This window comes from Melospiza georgiana, chromosome 4 (assembly GCF_028018845.1).
Source record: "Melospiza georgiana isolate bMelGeo1 chromosome 4, bMelGeo1.pri, whole genome shotgun sequence".
Classification (NCBI taxonomy): domain Eukaryota; kingdom Metazoa; phylum Chordata; class Aves; order Passeriformes; family Passerellidae; genus Melospiza; species Melospiza georgiana.
Genome location: NC_080433.1, coordinates 11983875 through 12010001, shown reverse-complemented (window position 1 = coordinate 12010001; position 26127 = coordinate 11983875). Strand labels below are relative to the sequence as shown.

General features: G+C 42.6%; 2 protein-coding genes across 4 annotated transcripts in view; both read left to right on the top strand.

Moving 5' to 3' along the window:
• Positions 1-1595: 1595 nt before the first annotated feature.
• Positions 1596-14816, top strand: CCDC77 (coiled-coil domain containing 77). 3 transcript variants are annotated; one of them, XM_058022841.1, is made up of 11 exons: positions 1596-1693; positions 2981-3197; positions 4406-4458; positions 6294-6390; positions 7724-7781; positions 8390-8484; positions 9375-9523; positions 9834-10074; positions 10902-11027; positions 11113-11265; positions 13053-14816. In XM_058022841.1, exons 1-11 carry the CDS (start codon positions 1620-1622, stop codon positions 13200-13202), a joined length of 1413 nt encoding a protein of 470 aa, XP_057878824.1. In that variant the 5' UTR covers positions 1596-1619; the 3' UTR covers positions 13203-14816. The 3 variants fall into 3 exon arrangements, with proteins under 3 accessions (XP_057878824.1, XP_057878823.1, XP_057878825.1); XM_058022840.1 differs by having other exon boundaries at positions 4316-4458; XM_058022842.1 differs by lacking the exons at positions 4406-4458; positions 6294-6390.
• Positions 14817-21563: 6747 nt separating this feature from the next.
• The window catches only part of B4GALNT3 (beta-1,4-N-acetyl-galactosaminyltransferase 3), a 59248-nt gene continuing 54684 nt past the window's right edge, over positions 21564-26127 (top strand). Inside the window, exons 1-2 of the mRNA XM_058022307.1 lie at positions 21564-21609; positions 21710-22183. Of these exons, the coding sequence (XP_057878290.1) occupies positions 21564-21609; positions 21710-22183 (520 nt within the window). The remainder of the gene's footprint in view (positions 21610-21709; positions 22184-26127) is intronic.

The window sequence follows — 26127 nt, the reverse complement described above, 5'->3', positions numbered from 1 at the left end:
AGAAGAATTATTGCCTCCTCATCGGGAAGAACCAGACTTTGAGGGACCAAGACAATTGATTTACAAGATGAGGGAGGAAGTTGACAATAACCAGAGAACACCCTTTGTTTGAAAATAATATTTTGTATCATGTATGAGATATATGAATATGCAACATGCTATTGCTTTTAACAGTTAATCCTTTGTTAACAAGGTGTGTTTCTATGGCAGAGTGCCAGACACCCAGACATCCATAATTCTTGGCTTTTATTGTCCTTTATTGTCCTACCTTTGATTGTCCAAATTCTCATTTTTATGACTATTTTTATAACTATTTTATTACTATAAAACTTTTCAAATTTTAACACAAGTGATTGGTGTTTTTCACATGGCCATTCCCTCGGGTCCTGTCACTGGTCACCAAAAAGAGATAAATGCCTGCTCCTCCTCTTCCCCTCACAAAGAAGCTGCAAATTGTGATAAGGAAGAACCTCATGGTTTCATAAATAAGCCTTTTTTTGACAAAAAAAGTCCATGTCTCTTAAACAAAGTCTTATGCAAAAAGAACCCTGGCTTATTGCTGAGTGTGAAAAATGCATATTTTATGATTGGCTTTATCTCAAATATTAATTTTAATATTATATGTGTAGCTTAGAGAGTTATGCTGTATTAATTCTCTTAAGTAGTGTGTTAAATATAGTTTTAGGTTACAACATAATGTTAAAATAGAAACTATGCTACGTAAGATTTTTTTTTAAAGAGAGAACTCCCACCAAGATAGCAGCCACAGGACACCTAAATCTTTCAGAGGAAAAGAATTTAATTCTCCATTATCAGAAGAAACAAACTCATATTGTCCTAAATCCTAATTGTCCAACTTATTATTACTGTAACTATATTACTATTTTTATAACCATTTTATTACTATTAAACTTTCAAAATTTTAAAAACAAGTGATTGGCATTTTTCACACTGAGCAAATTGGTTTTTTCTCCAGCACACTTAATAAATTAGGAAATCGCTTGGAAATAATAAATTAGGAAATCGTTTGCATAAATGGCAACCCTTAGGTACTACTGGGAATGCATGAGGAGGATGAGGAGACTAAAAGGCACTGGGATGACCTAAAGAACACATTCAATTCATCCAGAATTTGTGCCAGTAACGTCTTGTGGCCGCTCAGAATGCCAAACCACTTTCAAAGGAAAAGGAGCATTTTGCACAGCGTGTTTTGCTGGTGTGGACAAAGGTTGATTTTATTTTGCCCTTTGCAAATCGCTGCCCTCACAGGCACAGGCCCAGTACTCCGCCATGGGCCCTCCGGCCACTCCAGAACTACAACTCCCAGACGCGCCTGCGCGGAACCGCTGCCGCCCATGTCGCGAGCGCTGATTGGCACAGGCCGCCGGAGCCGTATAAAAGCCTGTCTGTGATTGGAGGAGCCCGCGGGGGCGGGGCGTCGCGCCGTTTAAGCGGCGGCGGGGCCGGTGTAGCCGTTGCTCGGCCGTTGGGGCTTGTGAGGAGGCGGAGCGGGACCCCCATCCGGGGACTTCTATCCCGGGGCTTTTCCAGCGGGGTTCCCGCCGGGCACCCCCTTTTCACCAGCCTACCGGGGTGCCCGAAGCCCCTTTCCCCCACCCATGGACAGCCCGGCTCTCCGCAGGGCCGCGATGAGCGCAGCGGAGCGCGCTGCGGGGAGCTCGCGCTGCCCAAGGTAGTGAGGGTGGGGCGGCGGCTGCTGCTGCTGCGACGCCCGGAGCCCTTTCCTCGCTGGCTCCCGGAGCCTTTTCTTTACTTTCTGGTAGATTAGTTTGCCCTAGCGCGCCTCTAGGTGTGCTCCTGTGCCTGCTGTGCTTCCTTCTTCTGTCTTTCACTTTCTGCTGCTCTTCAGCAGTGAAATGCTCACCTTGTGCCTGGGTTGCCTCTTTTTCTAAGTGTATTGGTTAAGGAGTTTCTGGTCTTTTAGCAACTTTCTGCACTTAATACTTACACTTTGGCGTATTTAATGCTTTCCTACAGTGCTCAGAGTTTTCATGCGTGTGCGCTGGGGTTCTGAGCCAAGCAGCTTTGGTGAGTGGCCCCATAAAGGTCACCATTGCCAAATAATTTTTTTATCAAAACTCCTGATTCTACACAACCACATTTTGACTAAGCAGCACTTTGGTCAAGAAGCTTCTTAGCTTCTGTTAGTCATAGTATCGTTTAAAAAAAAAAAAGTTTGTAGTATCAATATAAGTAATGAAAAGAGTGCTAAGGGGTTTTTTTTCTAACTCTGCAGCTCTGTTTTCGAAATTGCTTCCGATTTGAACAGATTAAATGCTTGGATGCACTAAATTTTGTTTTGAGGAAAAATACAGTATGTAATTATACACATCCTTGGTTTGATTTATATAGCATTGATTTGCTTTCTATGTAGCACTTCAACATAATAGTCAAGAACTTGGAAGCCTCTATTTCAGTGTTGAGGGTGGGCAAGCTATGTGGATAAGAGCATCAAGTACACCAGAAAGGAAAGCAAATAGATTCCTACACCCTAAGTTATAATGGCTGGTGCATTAGCTAGCCTGAATTATCATCTTCATTCAGTGGGCTATTTGGAAAGTGTTTTTCTGTTTGGGTGTCTGATAGAGACTGGCACAGATTGTTTTCCTGTTTTTTTCACAGTGGCTGCTGCTTCTAATTGAACAGCAATGGACTATTTATCCTCTGAGTTCTTTCCTTGTATTTTTTTTCTCCTCTTTGCAGATAATGTACGAGGCTTTGCGTCCATAACATATTTTTTTATCTTTTCTATGGGTTGGGCACTCCTCCACAGTACAATAAACCTGCAAGCTGCTCTTTATCAAAGTTCTTGCTTTTCCTAAATGCCATGACCTGCTAATACCCAGAGAACAGTGGAGCTAATCTGTGTATAAACTTGAAATATTTTTAGCTACTTTAGAAAGTGTTTTCATTTCCATGTCTGAGGCTTGCATGTCACCGGAGACCTGTTTCCCTGCAGGGTGCCCACCCCCCGTGCCTCCTCCAGATCTGCTGAGTCCCGGTGTCCCAGTCTGGAGGATTTCCCTCCCCTGCCACCCATCGGGGAGCGCCTGGCCCATCTGAACCCCTCCCACGAGCTGCTGGACTATTACCGCAGGAAGATCGCTGACTTCGATGAGGAGCACGAGGAATTGGTGAAAAGGCTGGAGAAATACAAGCAAACCTATGATGAACAGGTTGGGAAATGAGTTTTGGAACAATTATGGATTACATGCACGTGATTAGTGTTTTTATTCAGGTGAAAATTCAGCATAGAAGTCTTGGGATTTATCAGTGTGGTGGATTTTATGATCTAGCTCTCTGTCCTCTGTCAAATCAAACAGAAAAATGCCTGTAGGATGTTCTTCAAAAGTTATTATAGCTTGGTTATGTCTTCCCACTGGAAATTTTGCCTTTTTTTTATTAAGGCCTGACTTTAGATGCTCATTTCCCATGTTGTCCAGCTTCTTTCCCTTCCTTCTTGTAGTGAAGGAATGCTCTTTTGTCCAAATTTAATAGGCTTTGACTTATGGCTATAACTTGTATTTACTGCAGTGGCATTCATAAGCTGTTAAGTAGAAATTTTAAAAATTGCCTTTTAAGAGGAAGAAATCTTAAAGAACACCTGCAAGATATGCAGTGTCCTGATACAGGCTGTAGCATGCATCAGCCTAGCAGTCATCTTTGTAATTGTGGATGGTTTTTTGGGAATAAAACAGTGACTGCTGAGGTGATTGAGGTGCCTCCTCAAGCACTGGCCATGCTTGAAGCAGCCTGAAAGCCCTTGGGGGTGTACTGTACATCTCACTGTCATGTGGGAAAAAGAGGGGCAGGTTGCAAAATAATGATTTTTTTTTTCATACAGGAGTGTTGGCAGATTCCTATGCAGGTGGAAAAAATGAAACATAATAAGTAGCTGGATTGCTCGCTGCTAAATCATACATTATTTTAGTGTTTGTTCTTCAGTGATGTATTTCAAAAATAAATGCTGTTGGAGGCTTTGCTAGGCTTTTGTTCATGTCAGACTCCCCATACCTGCTCTGACCACCAGTGTGGAAATGCAGCCGCTAGCAACTGCACTGTTGTGTAGTGACAGTGATTCTCAGGGCTATGAACTCCCAGCTGAAACACTTTAAAATAATTTTCCCAATTTTTCCAATACTGCCCTCATCTGGTCAAATATTACAGCACAATAAAATAATTCCTGAGCTGGCTGTTCTCTCCCAGCTCCAGCCTCAGAGCACGAGCAGTTTGAAGTTTGTAACTGTTGCCCAGTGCTCTGTTCCGTTTCAAGTCCCTTGTTGTCTGCACTCAGCACCAGCTGCAGTGGGAAGTGCGGCACTTGGAGGAGGAGATTGCAGAGCTGCAGAAGGCTTTGAGTGACATGCAGGTGTATCTGTTCCAGGAGAAGGAGCAGGTCCTTCGCCTCTACGCGGAGAACGACCGCCTCAAACTCAGGTGGGCTGGCACCAGGGTGGTTTCTGAAAAATCCCTTCACCTTCAGGGTTTTTCTCCTGAGAAGCCTCAGTAAAGATATGTGAACAATATTATCTGATTGCTTGGAATGTGGTTTATTGCATTTGTTAGTCTTCTAGTCTGACAAAGTTCCTCACAGAGGAGCACCATTTATCGCTGGTCAGGGGTTTGTGTACACGTTATGAATTAGACAGAACTGCTAGGGATGTGCTTTGACCTGTTTTCTTTTTCAGCCATTGTCATAATCATGTAATGGGACTGAAAATTACATTTATTTTTCAGTCCCATTACATGATTATGACAATGAGAAGATGCCATCAGCTCACATCTCAGGCAGCAGACTAAGAACTTAATGTTACAAGTTACTTTATAGATTTTTTGACCAATCTCACAAAGCAAGAGCATGTTGACAGTAGTTCCATCCAACCACTATAAGCACATGTACCTTTAGTTAAACCAATGCTTGCTTATTTCAAATACAATACTTGTTTGTAAGCCTTAAAACACAATGCACAGAGCTCTATTATTAAGCTTAAAACTTCCTGATATCTTGTTAGATAAACTTGTTAGATAAACTGTAGCTTAAAGAATGATTCCAAACAAGCTTTAATACACAGACTGTTGTTCTATTTGTCCTTACTTTTCTACATTTTACATAATTTTTCTGCTGAGCTCTCTCACGGCTACTGCTTAGCTCTAATCACAGTTCTGCTGTCTCTGAGGCCTGCCTTTTGCAGCTTTCCCAAAACCCTCTGATTTTATAGATTCCCACATGGTCTGGATGTTGCTTACCAACAGGTGCATCTTTGATTGGTTCCGTGTGAATTGTTTTTACTTAATGACCATTGCCAGTCCAGCTTTGTAGGACTCTATAGTTGGTCATGGGTTTTTATTATTCATTCTTGTCAAGCCTTCTGATGTATCTTTCCTGTTTCTTTAGTATAGCTTTAATGTATGAGGATGGTGAGCCCCTGGAACAGGCTGCCAAGAGAAGCTGTGCCTGCCCCATCCCCTGGCAGTGTTCAAGGCCAGGTTGAATGGGTCTCTGAGAAACCTGGTTTAGTGGAAGGTTCCCAGCCTGTGGCAAGGGCATTGAAACTAGATTATCTCTAAGGTTCCTTCCAACCCAAACCATTCTATGAAATCACAGTAGGATTAATGAGAAATAAACCCAGATCTTAAAATACCTTTCCCCCACACTTCTCTTCTCCCAGCTCAACTTGACTCATGAATTTTCTACCTCCTCCTCCTGAGGAGCACAGAGAGGGAGGGAATGGGGGTTGTGGTCAATTCATTGCATGTTGTCTCTGCTACTTCTTCCTCCTCACTCTTTCTGTGCTCCAGCATGAATTTTTCCATGCAAGATATAAGAACTTAAGTCAAAATATGTGTTGGTGTGCTTTGACACTTCTCAGGAGTGTGATAAAAAGTCTGATACAGCCCTTAATGTAGTTTGCTTTAAAAACAATGGACACCTACAATCTGAGAGAATTTTAGGCAGCTCATAACTCTTAATGCAGATTCTTTTCACCATGTGCTATTGTAGCAGCCTACAAGCATTGTCATACTTGAAAAGAGAAATGCCCCCCAATCTCAGCAAAATTGGTAGTGTTCTGGTATTGGCAACATCAGGAATGTCTTTGGGAGTTTATTTTAAAGCAGTATCCTCAGGAACTGCAACAGGTTGGAAAACTTGCAGGCATCAACAGGTAAAGTAAAAGGACAGTGTGTCACAATATTGTGATGTATTTAAAAAAATCTGCTTCTATTTATGTATTTTCTATTGTCTATTTTCCTATTTTCACTTTGTATTCCAGGGAGTTGGAGGACAGGAGAAAAATCCAACAACTCCTCGCTATACTGGGAGCAGATGAAGGAGAAATTACATATTTTCATAAGGAGCCTCCACATAAGGCATGTTCCATTTTTCTGTAGATCTCCTCTTTGGATTTTAACATGAGTATCTGTATCCCAGTGTCTGACCACAGACCAGATCTGTCCCACAAATCCAAGGCTGCTAAATGAGCCCAAAGCAAGAGGGGTCTGTAGCAACATCAGGTTGCAACAGCAGGTATGGGGAGTCTGACATCAACAAGAGCTGTAGTATAAAGGTAAGTAAGAGCAAGCACACTGAAAGTAGATCCTGTTAGCATCAGCCTCCTCCTGCCTTCAAAACATACCTCCAGCTCAGCCTCTGAAATGTCAGATGGGAGTCTGAAGTCATCTGGCAAATGGTTGTCAAGAAGATGGCAAGAACACCACAAAAAGGAAAACAAAAAGTGCAGAAAATGGCCAGGCCCAGTGTTTGAAGCTCAGCTATCTCAGAATCCCTGTCTCTTAGAGCTTCAGTAAGGAATGTGTCAAGGTTGCTGCAGCAGTTTCCTGTGCTGAGGATTGTTGAAGAACCATCCCCTCTAGACAACATTGTGTTGCATATTTCAGAAGTGATGTTGAATTGTTTAAATGGCAGCACATATGATGTGCAATGCAGCTGAACCTAATCAGGAAAGTCATGAATGATTTGTATGTACAGAGATAATGATGGGAATATAGGATCTCTTTTGGAATAAGGTGCAGAAAAAGGCTGAAATATGCTGCATTGTTCATGGTTGCTCTGCACTGCTCAAGCTCTTCAAAAATCTTGCAAAGCTTTAAAATTTCTGGTCTAGGGTAGCTCTAAAATTAAGCCTATTATGTAATATCAACCTAAAGATAAGCATTGGGGTTATAACCTGCTCTTTCATGGCCTCCGTTTTTTTTTAGGTGGGTTTCAGTTCAACACTTGAGTTTCAGTATTTTTATCACTTAGCTTCTATCTCAGGCTTGTTCAGTATCTGGAGTGGATGTGCTGATAAATGAAGCTTTATGTTTCTCTGTCTTTCTGAGACAAGAAGGAGTATAAAAGAAGGAAATAACATCATGTTCACCTTCCTCTTCTCTCTGTTTCCAAAATGCTCTTTTTCCTGCTGGGGGTGCTGATTTTCATCCTAATTAAGCCATCAAAGGCAGAATTACTTTGCACTTTTCTGGTGAAAAATAGAGGCAGTAATGGCAAAACTTATCCATGACAAAGGAAACTTTTCAACATGGGCATTACACTTGTGAAATGTAATGCCTTCCTTGTCTTGTGGTAGAAGTCAGGTAATGCTGTTCTTTTGGATATATCATCTTAACTTTTTAAGGTTTGCTCTTGACCATTGCACCTTTGGTGAAGTAGATGCTCAGTGCATTTGTCTTGTTTCTGTAGGTTACTGTGCTGCAAAGGCCACCAGAGACCCATGAACAAGATGATGTTTCTAGCACAGGTACCACACCAAGCTGAGTAACAGCAGCTCAGCTCTTGCTGTTTTTGTCTGTCTTCTGTATGCCAAAATAATGAGCTACAGGAAATATGTGAATGCTTTGGTAAATCTCCATTAAGTTCCCTAAATGTGTCTGTACATATCCATGGAGTACTCCTGGCTTCCCTTCATCATCCTTTAAAACAGCATTAGCTTTCATGTCCCTGATGTTCTCAGCTAAGGAGGAGGCTGTGTTACATAATTATTTAATCAAATTGACTGAAGTTAGCCAACAAGCTCAAAACTCATTCAAGCCTTGATGTTTGTGCCGCTGTGGCATCTGCCTATTCATCATTTATTTTAAGAAAACATGTCAAGTTTTCTTTCTATATATGCCAACAAAATTAGGAGGGTGCCTAAATATTGCAGTGTGATAGAGGGGATAAAGGTGTGTGATCCCCAGAAGTTCTAGAATTCTTCCAGCTAACCCTCATAGAAGTCCTTGTGACTGTAGCAGTGGAAGTCTTTCTGCTGCTCCTGTAGGCCACCAGAACACAAATATGTCATGCTTGGCAAGGTACTGCAAGTACATTGGAAAACCCTTTCCTACTTCAGTTAAATTTCTTCATTAGGTACAGAGAAGAGCACTTCAAAAGCAGCAGCAAAAGTAGAGAAATTAAGAAGCTCTGAGAGAGATCAAAAAGATGATGACACACTTCTACTACAGGTAAAAACTTTTGCTAACTGATGGACATAATTGCTGGGTTGCAGAAAATTATGATAAAAAATACTCTATCTGCTTAAGATGTAGATGTACAAGTTGTGTAAATCCCTGCATCTTACTATGGATCCACACTTTGTCAGTTTACTTAGCTGTTCCTTTGCTGTGAATGTGAATTTAAGAACTGATTCTGGAAGCTTTATGCAAGCAGATGTTCCAGTAATATCAATTGAAATATGTTGTCCTTAAGTGCAGAATGTGTAATTGATGTTATCTCCCATAGCTTGATAGCAGATATGAATTTACATTAAACCCACTGAAGATGTGCAGGGTTGGGTGTTCTGTGGAAGCTTGACAAAAGCAATGTGTTTGAGGCACAGCAGCCCCACAAAGTGCACTGATACAATGAACTGTTCCCTTTTCTAGACTTCCATAGAAGTTTAGGTATAGGTAGCATGACACAATGAAAGATAAAAATGTGCAGAATCATGAACTGGGGAAGATGCCAGAAGCTGTATGCGAAGTATGAGGAAGGATGAATCAAACAAATAATGGATGAACTTGTTCAGCAGATATTGATGGTGGCTGATTTTTTTATTATTAATATTATTCAAGCAAAGGTACAGATGACTCTGCATATTCCACAGGATTTGTTAGATGTGTGCAATTTAAATCTCAAGAGTATAAAAATATTAATAATTGAATGTTGCTCCTTATGGTATGCCTCTCTTGCCTACAGCAAGTTGTTTGAAATACTTAGCATTAAAACAAAACATGGAGAAATTAGAACTGCCAGAGGTGTTATCAGGTACAGTTTTTGATCTAAATCTTGGAATTTAACAGGAGCAGAGCTGGTGTGAGGCCTTGCTCTGTGATGGCTTTGTTTGCTTGTGCAGGTGAAGGCCCTGCAGGCTCAGATAGAAGAACAGACACGACTGACCAAGGAACAGGTTGAGTCCCTGCTCGAGGACAGGCGGATTCAGATGGAGGAAGCTGAGGTCCGGCACCAGAAGGACCAGGACAAGATCAAAGCTATAACAGAAAAGTGAGTGAGAGCATGGCCATGATGTAGTTAATGAGATGAGAGGGAGCAATAGAAATGTTATGACTTTCAGTGTGTTGCTTTCTGCAGCAGCCATCTAGTAGTGTGTGTGGAAGATGAGTGGAATAATGTGCTTATTAAAAATCTTCTCTCACATTGGAAGAAGAGCACTTATTTCATTAGATGAGAAGAGTTAAACTCACATTTAGACCATGTGTCTTCTCCTGTGCTTCTTCCAACTTGCAGTGATGACTGGTGAAATTAAGGTAGGCACTAGGAATGATGTTAACTCCACTGGGATCCCTTTTTGCAGGCTCCATAAGACCCAAAATCTCTTGTATGAGAGTACCCGGGACTTTCTCCAGCTCAAGTTTGATGCCAGAGCAAATGAGAAAGCATGGATGGCAGAGAAGGACAGTCTGTTGAGGAAACTTGGCAAAGATCTGGATCAACTTGCTTTCAGCACAGAGTCAGGACAAAAGAAGCAGGCAGAGCTGAAGAAGATGCTTCAAGGAAGTGATGGAGCTTCAAAATGCCACAGCAAAGAAATAAAGGTAATTTTTTTTGTCTTTGGTAGAGCACTCTTTAACAGTTTTTGACTAGAAAATTGCAAACACCTTGGCTTTGGCACGATACACAGTCACTAGCAGCACTTCCAAAGTTGTACTGGATTGCCTTAAGTTACATTGTTGTTAGCAGTAATCTAAATAAAAATCCCCTCCTGCTTCAAAATCAGCATCACCTTCAAATTTCAGATAAAATGTACAGTTAGGATTTATGGTAGCGTGTCACTGTCAGTTTCTTTCTTGCTCAGAAAAAAACCCAAATTCTGTAAGCTGTGTGGTAAGTGGGGCCAACAGTTTTCAACCTGCTGACTGCATGTGCTCTCTGTTCCTGTAAGTGCTCTGAGCTAATGGTCTTAGAATTAAAGCAATGTCTGGGTTTTCCTTGATGCTGTCAGGGGAGAATGAGCCCTCTCAATTGATGTCTTCCAGCTCTTCTCTAGCAATCTGAATTTTTCTTCCTCTTCCACTACACTTCCAGTGAGAAGCTGGGAGATGAGAATAAGGAATTGGAAAGTAAACAGGCAATAGGGAATTGTTGCCATCTAGCCCTGAATGCAGATGCTTCTGAAGTGTAGTGCTGGGCAAGCAGCTGTGAAAAGGGAGTTAGAGCATTAATTACCAAACTGGTAACTTATTCAAAGGTTTTGGTAATAGGACTGAAGTTAGAATATTGTCCTCACATACTTGCGAGCTCTAGTTCCAGTTAATTTTTATTTTCCTGCCATATTAGCAGTAATATCACACTTGCTTGTACAGGGCAGGGGAAGTTTTGTGAGCAGTCTTGAATTAGTTTTTTTTTTCTTCCTATGTGCTAGTTACTGCAAGACAAGCTGGTGCAGGAGAAACACCTGTCACACATGTACAGGGAGCAGTGTGTCTCCCTGGAAGGGGAGGTGGCTAGGATGCGTGAGGAGAGAGATGCTGGCAAAGAACTCTTTCAGGTAATTAGTGTGTAATCATCTCCTGGCTGTGGGATGATCTTGCAGCATTTATTCTGTATGGCCAATGGAGTTCTCCTCTCCTCAGGAACGCTCAGAGAAGATGGGCAAGCGCCTGAAACTGATGACTCAGCGCTGCGAAGCCTTGGAAAAACGTCGGAATCTGGAAGTAGAGGGCTTCAAGAATGACATCAAACAGCTTCAGCAGAAACTGAAAGATGTAGAGAAGAAGATTTATAAGGTAACAGCTAAGCCTTTCTGAGGCAGACTGTTGTGGGCTTATCTCCTGTAGAGATGTATTCTCAGTATTTAAAGTAGTATTCCCTTAGGGTTAAGGAAATATAATTCATTTTCTAAGTGTGTCTTTAAATATCAGTGTCTGACAAACTTGCCTCCTCTGTATTTTACAAAACAAAAGAGATTCGTCTTTGTTTATCAAATAGGCATCAAGCTTACCAAGAACTGTCCTTTTTATACATTAACTGTGTATTTTTGTTTCTACTCTCAAAAGTTCATATGTGATACTTTTAGCTTACCTAGCTATCTCAAAATTGCAAGGCAGTGGTTTGATTCAGAAGTTTATCCTGCAAAGAAAATGAGTGTTTATTTTCTTTGTGAGAGCCACAGTGTTTGGTTCTGTTCCATTAAGAGGTTGATCATTGTCTTAAGTATTTTGAATACTCTGTTTATTACTTTAGTATGCATTTGTGACTTTGCAAAAATCACTGCAGAAGCAGTGGCTGGAAGCTGTGTTGTCTGTAGTAGCTTCCAGGTGTGTAGATGAACATCAGAACAGCTTAGAGGGAAAAGCACAGCCTTGTTGCTGCTTGGAGTTAAAGATGAGACTTTTATCTATAATGTGCTTGAGAGGATGATCTTGGCATAGCTTAGACTCTCCTTCAGGAGTCTGGCAGTGCTACAGATTCATTCTTTTCCTGCACTTTTGATGCACAGCTCAGTTTATGCAGATTAATGCATTTATTTTGATTAAAGGCTTGAATTTGTTGGAGTTTTTTGGTTTTTTGGGTTTTTTTTTTTTTTTTTTTTTTTTTTTGCAATGGCCTATGGATTTTCTTCAAGGACTTAAAGCAGTATATAAATGAGAGGAAAAAGTGTGTATGATGCCTTTACTGGAGACTTGTATGTTTTATATCTGTGGATGGGCTCTTCATTGTACTCTCCATTTCTTAACACTGTTGACCACAAGAGGGCAGGGGAACAAAGCACTTGCAAAAAGTCTCCAGAGTGATCATTCAATCCTTCTTGTTGCTTGAGGTCAAAATGACTAAAGATGACTACATTTCCTGATTTGCATATTAACATTTTGGACTGAGAACTACATGATGACACAATAAGAAACCATAGGTGGGTCAAGAGAATAGAGGGATTTTACAGCAGTTTCCCATGCTGTGCCCTTGAAAGTGGCTGGGCTGGCATGCTCTGTCCAATTTCAGGGTGACAGGAAATGTCAGCCCTGGCCAGCTTGCCATCAGGAATTCTGATTATCCAGCAGCCTTTACTCAGCTCAGTACAGGCACTGCCAGTTAAAGCTTTGGACTTGAACTGCTCTTGAATCTTGTGCAGTTCCAGAGGGCAGCAGGTCAGCCACAGCAGTTAGAACACCTCTAGCTGAAAAGGCAAAAGATAAAATGTCATCTTATCTCCTGAGGTACTGACAACTAGATAGGAGTTCCTTGATAAATAGTTTAACTTGCCCCTTTTTGTGTGTCTCTAAAAAACACAGGAACTAGAAAGGAGTCAACAGGCTATGAGTCAACATGGTTATATTCTATTAAGGTTTTTTTCCTTGCTAGTACTATAATACAAAAACAATGTTATGAAAGCTTTGTTCTTTATTTTTAATTCTGCAACACCTTTCTATTGGTGATGAGCTATTAACTTACACATCCCCTTTGCTGGCTACAAAGGGTCTCCTTTAGAGTTCTCTCCCTCATATATTTACCATAATACTCCATAAATTGTATTCTGTACAGCTTTTTTCTTAATCTGTTTTTCTTTTTGTTTTAGGTGGCTATGAATTTGGCACCAGACGACCAGGATCTTGCAATTCTGCGTGAGATCCGCCAAGGAAACAAACTAACACGTAAAATTCAAGGAGAACTTAAAGACTTAAAAACAAAAATCTACATCTTAGAGGATGAACTACGGCACTGCTGAAGCTGAATTATTAGCTGGCATCCTAATTTTAGGAATAGGACATTGCTAGACTTGAATAGTCATATGAAAGAACAGCTCCTGCTTGTTTGTTTCCTGGCATCCATCAACAGAAATTTGAAGAAATCTGCTCTTGAGCCATTCCTAATGTACCAGATTATATTGCTGTTTGAGCTGAGAGATGACACCTGATAAAACTGACTTTAAAAGTACATGATGACTGATACATCAGGAGTGTGTGTGTGTGACTATATCTTCATATCTGTGGTAGGGATCAGTGTATACTGTCCTTTGCCTTTATTTGGAGCATATTATAAATCACATACATGGTTAAAATGAAATTAATAATCCTGGAAGGATCTAGGTGAAGATCTGAATTTTGACTGACATTTTCCTATGTGAGAAGCAGGTTTTTAAATAGTTCCATGATTCCTGTTTTGGTGCTTAACACCTCAGGATGTAACTGTAAATTCTCATATAGAAAGTCTGTACTGAAATGTCTTACATTTGACTCCTGGACAGGATAACTATTTTAAAATGGCTCCTGTTTGCTTGGTTTTAACCTAATTGCAATAAATCGAACTGACTTAATATGGTGGGAAAGGATAACCCATTATAGAGCTCTGCTGCAAGGATGAGCAACATTTACACAAGTTCTGAATGCTTGGTTGGGAGGTAGGTACTACACAACTGAAATTCATCTTCTCTTCCTCTTCCTCACAGTTTTAACATGCAAAGGAAGCCCATAATAAAGGGGACTTGGTATCTTCCTTAACCACCATATTATCTTTGTAGCTCTAAACAAGGTCATGGTTATGTGCAGAGAAATCATGACCAGCTTTTGCTACAGCAGTTGTTGCTACTGAACTGTAACAAACTGAAGTGGAAGAGCAGCTGCGCAGTTGCTAGATGAGACCTGTAACTGTGTGTGGTGATTGTCTTCATACCAGGCATCACAATCCTAGAAAACAGATGAAATCATGACAAGGGTTTCAATATTATAATTGCAGGTATTCATGCTTTTGCTGCAGCATCCATAAATCTTGTCCACCTTGCAGCCTGAGAGCAGATCTCTAGTGGAGAAGGGATTTCAATACCTCTGTTTCCTACTTTACCTTGTTTTACCTTTTTTCTGAAGTATACACCATAAAAGCTGCCAGCACTTCCTTCCCCTTTGAGCAGAGCTGAGCGTGTGAAAGCAGGCAATTTCTTTTAGGTGGAAGTGGCCATACAGATCCTCATTTAGTGTTTCATAGGTAGATAGGGAGAAGATGGATGTGAAGGTTTGGAGAAGGAAGAATTGTTTTCATAGCATCAGCTAAAGCAATGCAGGAGGGGAAATGCCCTTAAGACACCCATACCCACATCAGTTGTCTGAACCTTTTTGTGGCAAGCTTGCTATCCCTTATGGTTCTGTAGTGTGGCTTTTATTCTGTTTGTGTTCTTGAGGGCAATGATCACAGACTTCAGTGTCCTGACAGTCCCTGGGTGCTCAACTACACTGCAGCTTGCAAGGGACTGTTTTAAAGGATGTTGCACTGATCAGTTGAGCTGAAAATGCTGAACTCTTCAGAAACTGGTTCATGAACAACTCAGGTGCTGATGTGATGTGAACAGTTAAGGAAGGATATGTATTGCTATCCATCATTTAGTCTCACTCTCTCCTAGCTGGCTGGTGTTTTCATAGAAAAATCAAGCTAATTAAAGTGAGTTTGTATGTGAAATAACATCTTGCCGGTTTGGAGATCTCAATCCTATCACAAGGCCTAAAAGGCTGCTTCTGAAAACTGCTACATAATGAAGCCTTAGCCACTGATTCAGCAGGACCCATCTACTTAAATTCAGCTGATGGGAACCCAGCAAAAAGGTCTCTTGAACCTATAGAATCCTGTTTATTTTCAACTCTTCCAAGCTGAAGAATTGCCTGTGAAATGACATTCTCCTCACTGGAAAGCCATGAAGTGTGTCTGGGTAAAGACTTCAAGCTCTGACATTCAGGTTTGTAAGACTGGGAGGAAATACTGGGGGAAGAAGGATGTAAATGTTTAATTTCCTGGCTTCCTTACCAATATTCTTTAGACTTCAGAAAGACTGAACAGAATAAAATGACAACATCCCTAATATATCTGCTAGTGTATCAAAATCCAAGTGCAGTTTGAACATGATTCTTAATATGTCACCAGGCTATGAACGCTTCCTGTGTGAGGGGGTGGGAGGGAAATTACAGTACTGTTACTCTGTAAATCCATTTTATTTGGAAGCTTGAATATTTTTCCAAGTGCAGGAAGTGCAAAGTATTGTACACACTCTTTCTGTGTGACATCATGTGGTCATGTGAAATGTTGCCAAAACAAATGGGAACCTTCATGCCAAGAACTGCTTTAAAGAGCCAAGTGCTTCCTACCACTGACAGCTACCCTGTAAAATGTCAACAAAGCATTATTGGCATTTTCAAAGGGGTTTCCTGGGAGAAGTTCCACTATCTTAATTACTTTTTTTTTTCCTACAGTTTTTGGGTAGAAATAAAAAAATAGCATTTACTCCCAAGATAGATTAGCTTGTTTGATAACTGAAGTTAGTAATGTGTGACTTGTATCATTTTAGTACAACTAATGCCAGATTATGAGTGTAGGAGGACAGAATCTGAAAGATTTGCAAAATGTCTGCTTCTAAGATTATGGAGAGTCTATACTACAGGATTAAAAGTTAGAACTGGACACATGTTCTTTTTGTGAGCCAAGATACTAAATATCTCTTGCATAACTGGGAGAAAAATGAGGAGCAGGGGAAACCTTATTGTGTAGCTTCAATTAAGTAAGGAAGGAGTGCCTACTTTTCAGAAGGGATGTTGAAATATTAGTTAAGGCACACAACCACAGATGATTCAGAGGAAGAGAAAAGGTTGTGCAAGAGCTCATTTTGTCTTGCATTAAGAAGATGGATTAATATGTGTCACTTGAAGACAAAAAACCCTACCAAAGGTGCCTCTATCCTAGCAGGGCAATGCTGAGCAACAACAAGTAGCCTGAACCTTAAATAAATTTAAAAAGGCATAAATTTTTAGTAGGGAGATAGTGCTTTCTTCCCCTTACTATAACAAACTAGGTATGGAAGTAACAAATTCTCCATCTCTATCTTCAAATCAGAAAATTACTTCACCTTTATTAACTTGTTTTAATAAATTACTGGGTTTGACCCATTAGAAATTAATGAAATATAATGACATGACCTAACAGGAAATAATTTAGTGGCTCCTTCTGGCTTCAAACCTGTGATGTATTTATATGCAGTATTTGTTGGAGTTTTTTAGTTTTCATGCAGTTGCTTTAATTATAGGGACATGTTATGTCAGCTAACTCTGCACAGCAAGGTTATACAAGGTAAAACAAAACCAAAATAAAAATTTCTTGTGAATTTCCTATATCACAGTCTGCAGTAATTCCCAAGTGAATTGATGTGACTGTACCTGGGCAGAGCAATAGTTCTCATAGGTGTTAAAATAAGTCTAAACAGTAATGTAGTATGTGCTTGTATGCAGTGGCTACAGTTAAATTGTTTATGTAAGTAGGATTGTCACTTCAGAAACACATTTTACCACTGTGGATGGACTCTCTGGGCAGCCTGATAGTCTGGAATTGAAATGTTTCTATGGAGGCCAGGAATTCTTTGATAATCAGATAGTATTTCTGAGTCTAGCTGGGAGCAGCTGTGTACTTTGTTCTGGTAGATCTGCTCATACTCATGCAAAGGGATGTTGTTCAGACTTTAATTAAAGCTCATAAACACATTTGATCTTTATTAATAAAGATGTCCTATTTGTCCCCATTTAAAGTGGTATCATAGGTCATGAGTATGTTATGGACAGTTTTCTTTCTAATTTTTTTGCAATATTTTGCTTTTCTATTTTCCAGTTCCTTTAGATTGTAACTCTACTCCCTAAAGCATTTTCCTTAAATGTGCAAGTCTAGCTGTAGAAGTATACACATTTTTTATCCTGCAGACTGGGATTATGCACCAAAACATTCTTGGACACAGTGTAGAAAGTGTGAGTGGTGGGAGCTGCAGTGATTCCTTTTGCTTGCTGCCTTTTTAAGGTTTTAGACAAAAAGAGCAACGTTTGGATTCTTAGGTTGCATCAAATGTTAAGGACCTACTGTCCAAAACAGGCCATCAGAGGGAAGCAATATTTAACCCACTGGCAGGACACATCTCTGCTATGACTGAAGTATTTGGGAGGAGTGTAGTGGACTTCTGGTGTCTCCCATTTAGCACCAAGGGAACTCTTGGAGAAAAGGCATCTTTGAATGTGGGATAGAGTGACTGCCCTTCCGGCAAGCTCTAGAAATACAGCTTGAAAAACAGAGCCCTCAGTAGGGTTGACTGTTCACTTACACTAACTAAATTGCATATTTTAAGAATGTGATGCTGTTTTACTGGGGACAGATGTGTAAATACAGATTATTTGGGTTTATTCAGAAAACCCAGAACGGCTTTTAACACAGAAATGGTTCAAGGTTAAAGTAAGACAATTATTATCTGCACAGGCATGAAGGGAAATGGGCTGACCACTCTTGAAATGGGCTTGGTTTTAATAAAAAGCTCAGGATTTACCTTGGTGAGGAATGTCTGGTTTGTGCCAAATGCTCCTGTATTGATTCAGAGATCAAATTGCTTTTCTCTTACTGTAAACATTTCTCTCAGTATAGTGTCACTTCTAAACCATCCACTACAACATTTTTTCCTCTTCAATCCTAGCTTGGGTGGACAGATGTCTACAGGGAATGCTGCTCATCTCTGTGGTCTGTAATGTCTCTGATAATGTGACTATGATGCATCTTGGGGACTTCTTGAAAAGCAAGGATGATGAGCACAGCCACTTAAAATAGAAACCAGGTATTATTATGTTTAAGACAGGGGAAGGAAGAAGTTATGCAAGACTAGAGTGAAAACATGGATTTCCCAAATTCTCACATATTTTCATCTTTCATTATGATAAATATCTAAAGAGACTTTGCAAAGTCTCTTGAAAGTTCTCAGCTTAAAGTATAGCAAAAACTTTTTCAGGAAGTGCAAGTGTGTGCTCTAGATATCAAGAGATGGTTCTGATGTGCAAAAAAGCAATTTAGGTCAACTCCTGGGGCAGGTCCTGCAATCAGGAGGTGTTCCTACACCTTTATCCTACTGGATAAAGCTCATGTGAAAATGTGACCTCTTGCCAGCTGAAATGGAAGGGAAACCATTTCTATGTAACTTTATTTGGACAGTGGGGACTTGAGAGCTAAGGAAGGAGTTAAGCAGTGGAAAGACACAATCATGAATGAGGCTTTGCACCCAGACAGCCAAGTGGTAGGAGAGCAATGGGATCCTGATCCTGTCAGTCAAAGTCATGGCTGTGTGAGCAGCAAGAGGAAATCACAAACCCCAACCCAGGCCACACCATCCAAATCCTGGCAGTGTAACTGTATTTGTAAAATATCAGAATAAAACACATGAGACTCCATTTTCTTCATGGTGGAAAAAGCCTATTCTTTATTCATGTAACTCGTTTTTATACACTTTTACAGACCTTGTGTGGGATTCCTATTGGTTAGGAGATTTCTTGCCAATTTATTGGTTAGTAAAAGCTATTTTACTTGTCCATCAAACCTCTCTCCTCTTAAATTGTTTACATATTTTCTTCACTGGTTCCCATGGGGTAGATTTAATGTTTATGCAGGTGCTGCTTGTTTTTCACCCAGGAATAGGTTGTTATATTAATGAACTGCTCACACCAGGATTGCTTTCACATGGCAATTTGCAAACTGCTAGCTTGACAAGGCTAGCCACTGATATAACAAAGTAGACCTGATTTTACAAAGCCTTTCTTTTATAATTTTTTTTCCTTACTGCACCAGTAAAATATGACCATGGCAGCGCAACCCCTTGTATCAGCACCACTTAGCTGAGCAAGGAGGTCCTTGTGCTGATAGGATTTTAATTGTGGGACTGCACTGATTCCCTTACAGTGATGTTCAACTGCAGCATTGACAGGAATTTTTCTAGGATTGCTCCACTAGTAATGCCTTTTAGAGCCCAATCACATCCTGAGGTGCCAAAAAGAGAAATAACGGGGAGCTGTGTCTTCAGAAACTGCTTATTCCTTTTAGAAAGACTTCTGTCTTTGAGCTAGTCCTATGAAGAATGTTGAGATGAAGTCATTGTTTGTGCTTCAGAGCACAGCTGAGGTCAGGAAGAGGAGCATGGAGCCACCAGAGTGGGGAAGTCTAGGGACAGTTGGGTATCTTTGGTGTGGAGCTTGTAATTAGTGTGGAAAATTGCACAAGAAGAAAGAGGGAGCAAGTGGCAGATAATTGAACCTTTGGGGAACCTACAGAGAAACAATGTTGGCATGGAACTAAAAGATTTACAGAACAGAGAAACAGTTGTTAGATAACTAGAAGCAAAAACATAACAAGAAGCAGAGATGCTCAGAGATAGATCTAGAGAGGAGTGAGCCAGGAGGAACAGGAGATGTGCACTAAGTGCTGCACTTGTATCAAAGGCTGCTTTTATCATGAGGGAGCATAGCCAAAATAGAAAACAAACAGCAGCTCAAAGAAAGCCAGAAAACAGTCCTGGCAAAGAGCCAGTTCTTTGAAGTGGATATTCAGGGTAGGCTGGGAGAGATGTGTCCTGAAGCCAGCAGCAATGTCCAATATCCAAGGATGGTCCATCAGCAGTGCCAGCTCCTGTCAGAGTTACTTCCACACACCCTGGGCCCTGTTCCTGTCTCACCGCCTCCAGCTCACCTGCTTTCCTCTCCCTGAAGGGCTGGCCCCAGCATGAGCTGCCACATTGCACACACTGAGGATGAGAGAGGTGGAGGGCTGGGCACTCCTGTCACTTGGGATGCCTGGGAATCTGAGACTATAAGGCTGCTAGCAGACTTGAGATAAAAACAGTTGAGTGAGGTCCTTTTGAACATCACTGCCAGAATCTTATTCCTGAGTATCTGTTCTTTCTGCAATGAATAAGTAGTCCAGAATAAGCTATTGAAGTTTATGACTTCCCTTTTTATTACACATTCAGATTAATTTTGTTCCTTAAAACTGTTCTGCTGTAACTGTATTGTAATGGATATGATCATGCCATAGTCATTTCCTTAAGCTGTTTCTCCAGAGACAAGAGCTTTTCTGTATCACAGCACAGTTCCATCAAGTCTGTTTCTTTAGAAGTTGACAATGCTACTGTTAGCCTTTACTTTCACTTTTCCCTTCCCTCCATTTTTGTACAATGCTCACTAGAGAAAAATGTGATTACTTATTTTAATATGCAACAAAGTGCAGTTGTTATTTTTCAAGCATACAGTTGTTCATTTAAGAAATGCACACAACTTTCTGCTAAGAATACATAATTCAATTCTCATTCATTAAACAAAGTTAAATTTAGATCTGTATTTATTACACACTTTTCTTACTATTTTCTGCCATTTTTGGAACACGTATAAAAATTTAGTTTATTTCTCTCATGCTGGATAAACCTCAAACTAACACACCACCTAAAAACTCTAACAGTGTCATGTCCCCATGAGAATCCTGCCTTGTTAAACTGCACAGAGTTTCCCATTTTTAGTTGTGTGTGTACTGGTGTTGTCTGGCTATTGGCAGCTCTGTCTGTTTATACTGGAGGAATTATCCCCCATTATTCAGGCTCGGATGATGGATGTGCATCTGTGGCCTCAGATGGGGTAGGAAGGAGGAACACAAGCATTGCATCCTCCAAAGCTGCACCATGGACCTTGTCCCAGGGAGGCTGGGGGAGCCACTCACCAGGCTCCCACACCATGGGTTTGTTTCCAGGGGGGTCTCAAGAAAAAAAGAAAGTACTATAATTTCATTAATTTTAAAAACCAGCTTCAGCCTGAGAGCTTCTGTTCTTGGTCCCACACAGCACAGGAGCTGCACGTGGGCAGGAGTGGAGCTGTGAAGGAAAACAGTTGCCACCAATGACCCAATACCCACACCACAACATTCCCTTTTTGGAAAGGGGTAGCTCTGGACTAGCTGCCCAGTTGGATACATGATGTACGTGCCAGATATTATCTCCCATTTTCCTTCACCGAGGAGGAATGCAGTTTGCAGCCTCCAAGACAGCTTGGTGATGTGAATGAAACCAACAGCATGGCAAGGACTCTGAGAAGTCACTTCAAAAGTGTGCTTGGGACATATAATGAAGCAGCAATTTCATCCAGGAAAAGTCCTGGTGTTTGTGTAAACCTCTGACGTCCTCTCGCTGAGGGGGCTGACGATGTAACATCGCATCCGCTCAGCCGCTTCAGAAAGCAGGTTTGGAGGCTTCAGCAGCCCTCTTCCTCCTCACCGGGCCATGCACGTCCAATTACGTACACCTGTTGCACCAAGTGAGAGACACGGTAATTAGATTCAGCTGTGAATCCATTGCGTGGATTCAGCTGTGTGTAGTACCAGCGTGAATTTGAATCGTCTCCTCTCGTTCCACTTCCCTCCTTGCAGGGGAGTTACCGTCCCGCTCCTCACCGGCGGGATGCACCGACTCCAGCACCAACGCTCCTGGGGCACGGAGAGCGGCCGTGAGGAAGGCTCGGAGCTTCCACCGCCACGGCGGCGGCTGTCAGCGTCCAGGGCGGGCGCGGAGCCCCCGGGGCGGAGGCAGGTGCGGGGGGCGGCGGCAGCGCGGGGCCGGGGCCGGGGCTGCCCGCGGGGGCGGCGCTGCGCACCTGGGCCCGCCCCGCGCCGCGCTCGGCGGCAGCGCCGGGGTCGTGCGGCCGGAGCGGAGCCGGAGCCATGGCCCGGGGCGGCGGGGGCCCGGCGCCCTGAGCGGCGCCATGCGGGGCCGGCTGCTGGCGCGGCTGCGGCGCCGGAGGCAGCTGCGGCTGCTGCTGGCCCTGGGCGCGCTCGCCCTCGGGCTCTGGGCCGCCTACCTGGAGCTGGTGGCGGCGGCCGGCGGCGGGGCTGCCCCGGAGCGCAGTGAGTGATCCCCGGCAGCGGGAACGGGAGGGAGCGGGAGGGTCCCGTTCTTCGCAGCCCCGGCATCCTGCCATCCTCGGCAGCCTGCGATCCTCGGGAGCCCCGCGGAGGTCGGAGCGCGGCTTTGGCCCCCGGGAGCGGCCGGGCGCTGGGGCTTCCCTTCCCTGCTTTTGGCCTTGCCTCTTGGCTCTCACTCCCTCTCTGCCGGGAGACCTACCCAAAGCTGACCGTGTTGGAGCTATAGAGCCCGGAGCCGCGGCTTTGAGATGTCTCTCGTTGTTGGTGCGAACCCGTAAGGCAGCAGAGATGCTTTGAAGGCGGCTTTGATGCGAGGAGCAGGAGGGGATGCGCGCCCGGGAGAGGCGCCCTGCCTGCCCGCTAACGGGCTCGCTGCGAGCGGACTTTGGGGAGTACAGCAACGAGCTGCGCTTTGCTCTCTGAAATAGAGGAAAACTCTGTCAGTGTCGTGTGTTTTTTTTTGCCCTTCTCTTTTTTGAGTTATAGAAAAGTTTCGAATGGCTCATGGTTTGGTAAAAGCCTGTGATGTTGCTGCTGTTTATTAAACCATGTCAGTACTCGGTACTAATATAAATTGAAAGTATGTTTAACTACATGTTAGTGTTTAACTGTTGATACTTTCCAGTATATTGGTGCTTTCATTACGTGTTATAAACCTCCTAATTTATACTCCCACGAGTCAGGCTTGGTTTCAGTCTTAATGCTTTGGACTGTGGCTGGTGCTAGGAGCGCCATGAATGTCTACTCCCACAAAGTCCATTACAAGACTTCAGCTTGTATATTTGTTCTGTATTATGTATGATATTAAGGCTAAAAGCACATATTTATTGTTCCAGCAGAGTACAGATCTGATTTTTTTTGGCTAGGATAAATCCTCTAGTAATAATCCTCTTTTTATGCTTGGTGGAATGAGAAGGTGAATTGCCCTGTGAGTCTGCTTTGCATTACATCTTTCGTGCAATCTCACCATGCCTTTTACTGTACATCCCTTTGGCAAAACCCCACCAAAAATGCTTAGAGAAGATTTGTACAGGTGGGCAGAGGGCTGGTGTAGAAACAAGGGAGAAAACAACTGAGAAGTATTTAAAATAGTGGTTATGAGGAGAGAGGGGCTGAGTCGGGCGTTTGGAGTTGCACAGCTGATGGTCCTTTCACTGCCAGCAATGCAGAGGGAGAAGGAGGGTGAAGCAGAGATGTGCAGGAGAAAACAACTTTCTTAGCAAATTGGATTATTCCTCTTTGCTCTAAGGCACGATTATTTTTACATCTCTGTTACAAAAGTCATTCTGTTTTAAGACTGAAACTGGAAACAGTGAGATGACTGCAGTTACTACCAACCAAAACAGAATATGAACAAAATAATTGCGTTATATTAAAGTTCAGTTATATAAAATTCCAGATTCTCTCAAGTTCACCAGAGATGTTGCTGCTCATTGCAAACAGGAGGTATTTAAATGCTTCTGGAAAGGATGGGAGGGTAAAATCCTCTGACAGGCAGTTCCTCATGGCTCAGCATCACAGGGGGCTGTGGTCACACTGGGCACTTGGTGTTGTTTTCTTCGCCTTGCAGCCAGGATCCTGGAACCTGCTAACAGGAGGAAGGTTAATCTGTGACCTTCCCCACCCTTCCTCTTGCCCTGCTGCCTCTAAAAGCCTGTTTTGTTGTAAGAGAAATCAGAAATCCGAGCAGAAGACAAATAGTATTTGTTTTCTTTTGGCTGTTAAAACTAAGTAATATTTTCTTCTTTGGGGAGAGGGATGGCTGTGTTTGTGACTCCATGTGGTGACTCTTTCCTGGATCCTGGGAAGCTGAGGAGGGGAGTGACTCTGCAAGCAATTAATAGTTTTTGCCTTGTTTCTGCATTGTTTTCTGTTGCATGTCCCAGGTGGGAGCCCTATTGTAAATCACTTCTGGGACCAACCAAGAGCTGCCACCCCAACTTAGCTGATGCAACAGTTATTAATGATAAACTGCAAAAGCTCTTTATTGGGCAATTTTTCTAGACAAAAGGCTAACAGGCTCTTCCATTGGGGCCAGAAAGGAGTAAAGCTGTTGGGCTTGAAAGATCTGCAGGAGATCACTGTTTCCATTTCCTGTGCCTGTAATGGAGTTTCTTCTTGCCACTCTAAAAGGCATCATAGTAGAGCCTGTGTATGGAAAGCCAAATTTGTTATTCTCTTTCCAGAAAAGTGAGTCTCCCTCTTGCAAAGCTGTAAGGACTCAGAGAAAATATTGCTCTTCCTCTCAGCCCTGCATGAGATGGAGCACAAGCCCCTGTGATGTCCCCACAGCATCCCTGCTCTTAAGTCTCTGTCTCAGAGCAAGTCTCCAGGCATGGTGGATCCTCCTGAGCTTTATGTTCCTGTCCTTCTCTAACCCCCCAGGTCAGTGTGTGCTGGAGAGAGCAGATCCACACCCAGGGATGGGTGTTTGAGTAAGTGATGCTGAATTGGGGCCCTGACTGTCCTCTCTTGAGGTGTGTGCGGCTCTGCTATGCAGCAAAGTCAAGCAGGTAAAATAGTTTGGATAAAAGTGAATGGGGAGTTTAGGAGAATATCCTGTAATCATCAGCATCCATTGGCATGATGCTTCATCACCATGTGCTGGGAGAGTCTCTGGCCTGAGGAAAGCTTTGCTGTAATGTTAAAGTGAAAGGTTGTGAGGATCAGCCTGAGGTGCAGAACTTGTGCCTGGTGTACACCGTGGCTTGGCATTTCTGTGTGCCAAAGCTGATTGGGAAAGTTGAGCTTTCAGGGAGGTTGGGATGGGCTGGGCAGACACAGAGGATAGTATGGGCTCTTGTGAGGGATGGCTTTCCTTTGAAGGTGATGCTGAAATGAGTAGTTGGTCAGGTAAAGGAAAACAACTTCTTTTTCTCCTTGTGATGTGAGTGTATTAAGGTGATGTTCTTACATATTCTTTCCAGGGAGCCTTGTTGGCAGGACTGTTTGCTCATGGGTAGGAGGGTGTTTCTGTTCTTGTGGGGTTTGCCTTCTGGTTCTTTTTTTTTTTTTAATTGAGCATGTTTGGCTGGTTTGCTGCTCAATAGGTGTTTATAGGAATCTTAAACATGTTTACAGCTGAGTGAAGAGAAACAAGCAGCCTGCTGTGAGCTGAAGGATGGGCACACTCTCCTCACGTGGAATGTGGCCTGTTGTCATCCAAAACAAGTTTTAACAGGCAGGACACTGCCTCCCTGCCAGGAAACCCAGAGAGCTGGAGACAGTCTATTTGCTGCTGCTGCTGACAAGCACTAACCTCTCTGGAGTGGGCTCTCCACTAGGAATGTTTTCCTCATCTTTATGAGCTGCTACACAGCACACTTTGCTCCTGCTGGAGATGGGGAAACTTTATTATTTAAAGAGGTGTTGGGGAGGGAGAAAACACAGAGGTCTGCAGAGCAAGTTCTGCATCCTGCCTTTACTGCTGTTATTCAGGGCAGGGAGAGGTCTTTGCTCAGGAAAAACCCTCGTCCCAAAACACTGCCACTTCCCAGAGCTGCTGCAGTGCTGTTTGGATGGAAGAAGTGGTGGGTCTGACAACTCCTCCTGCTCCCTCTGTTTTTCTCTTCTGTGCCCAGCAGTGCCTCATCTTGCCCCCTGTGCAGCAGGGTATGACTGAGGGAGTGAGGCTGATGTCAGTGGGCTGTGTTTGCAGAAAAATCTTGTGTCAGCATAGTGAAAACCCAGCCCCATCCCTGTAGAAACTTGGAGGTGAGGTCATTCCCAGCCATTGCTATGCAGAATGTGTTTTTTCTGCTGCAAAGTCCATGGTATTTCAGGAGTCTATAAATCACTTGTACTGATTTCGTTTATTGCAGGTTTGTGCTCAGTGTCACACTGAGCCAGGCACAGGGAAGGTGTTCAGGATCAGGTTGGAATCCTGGGAGGTGCAGCTTGTAGGAACAAGGGATTGGGGGCCCCTT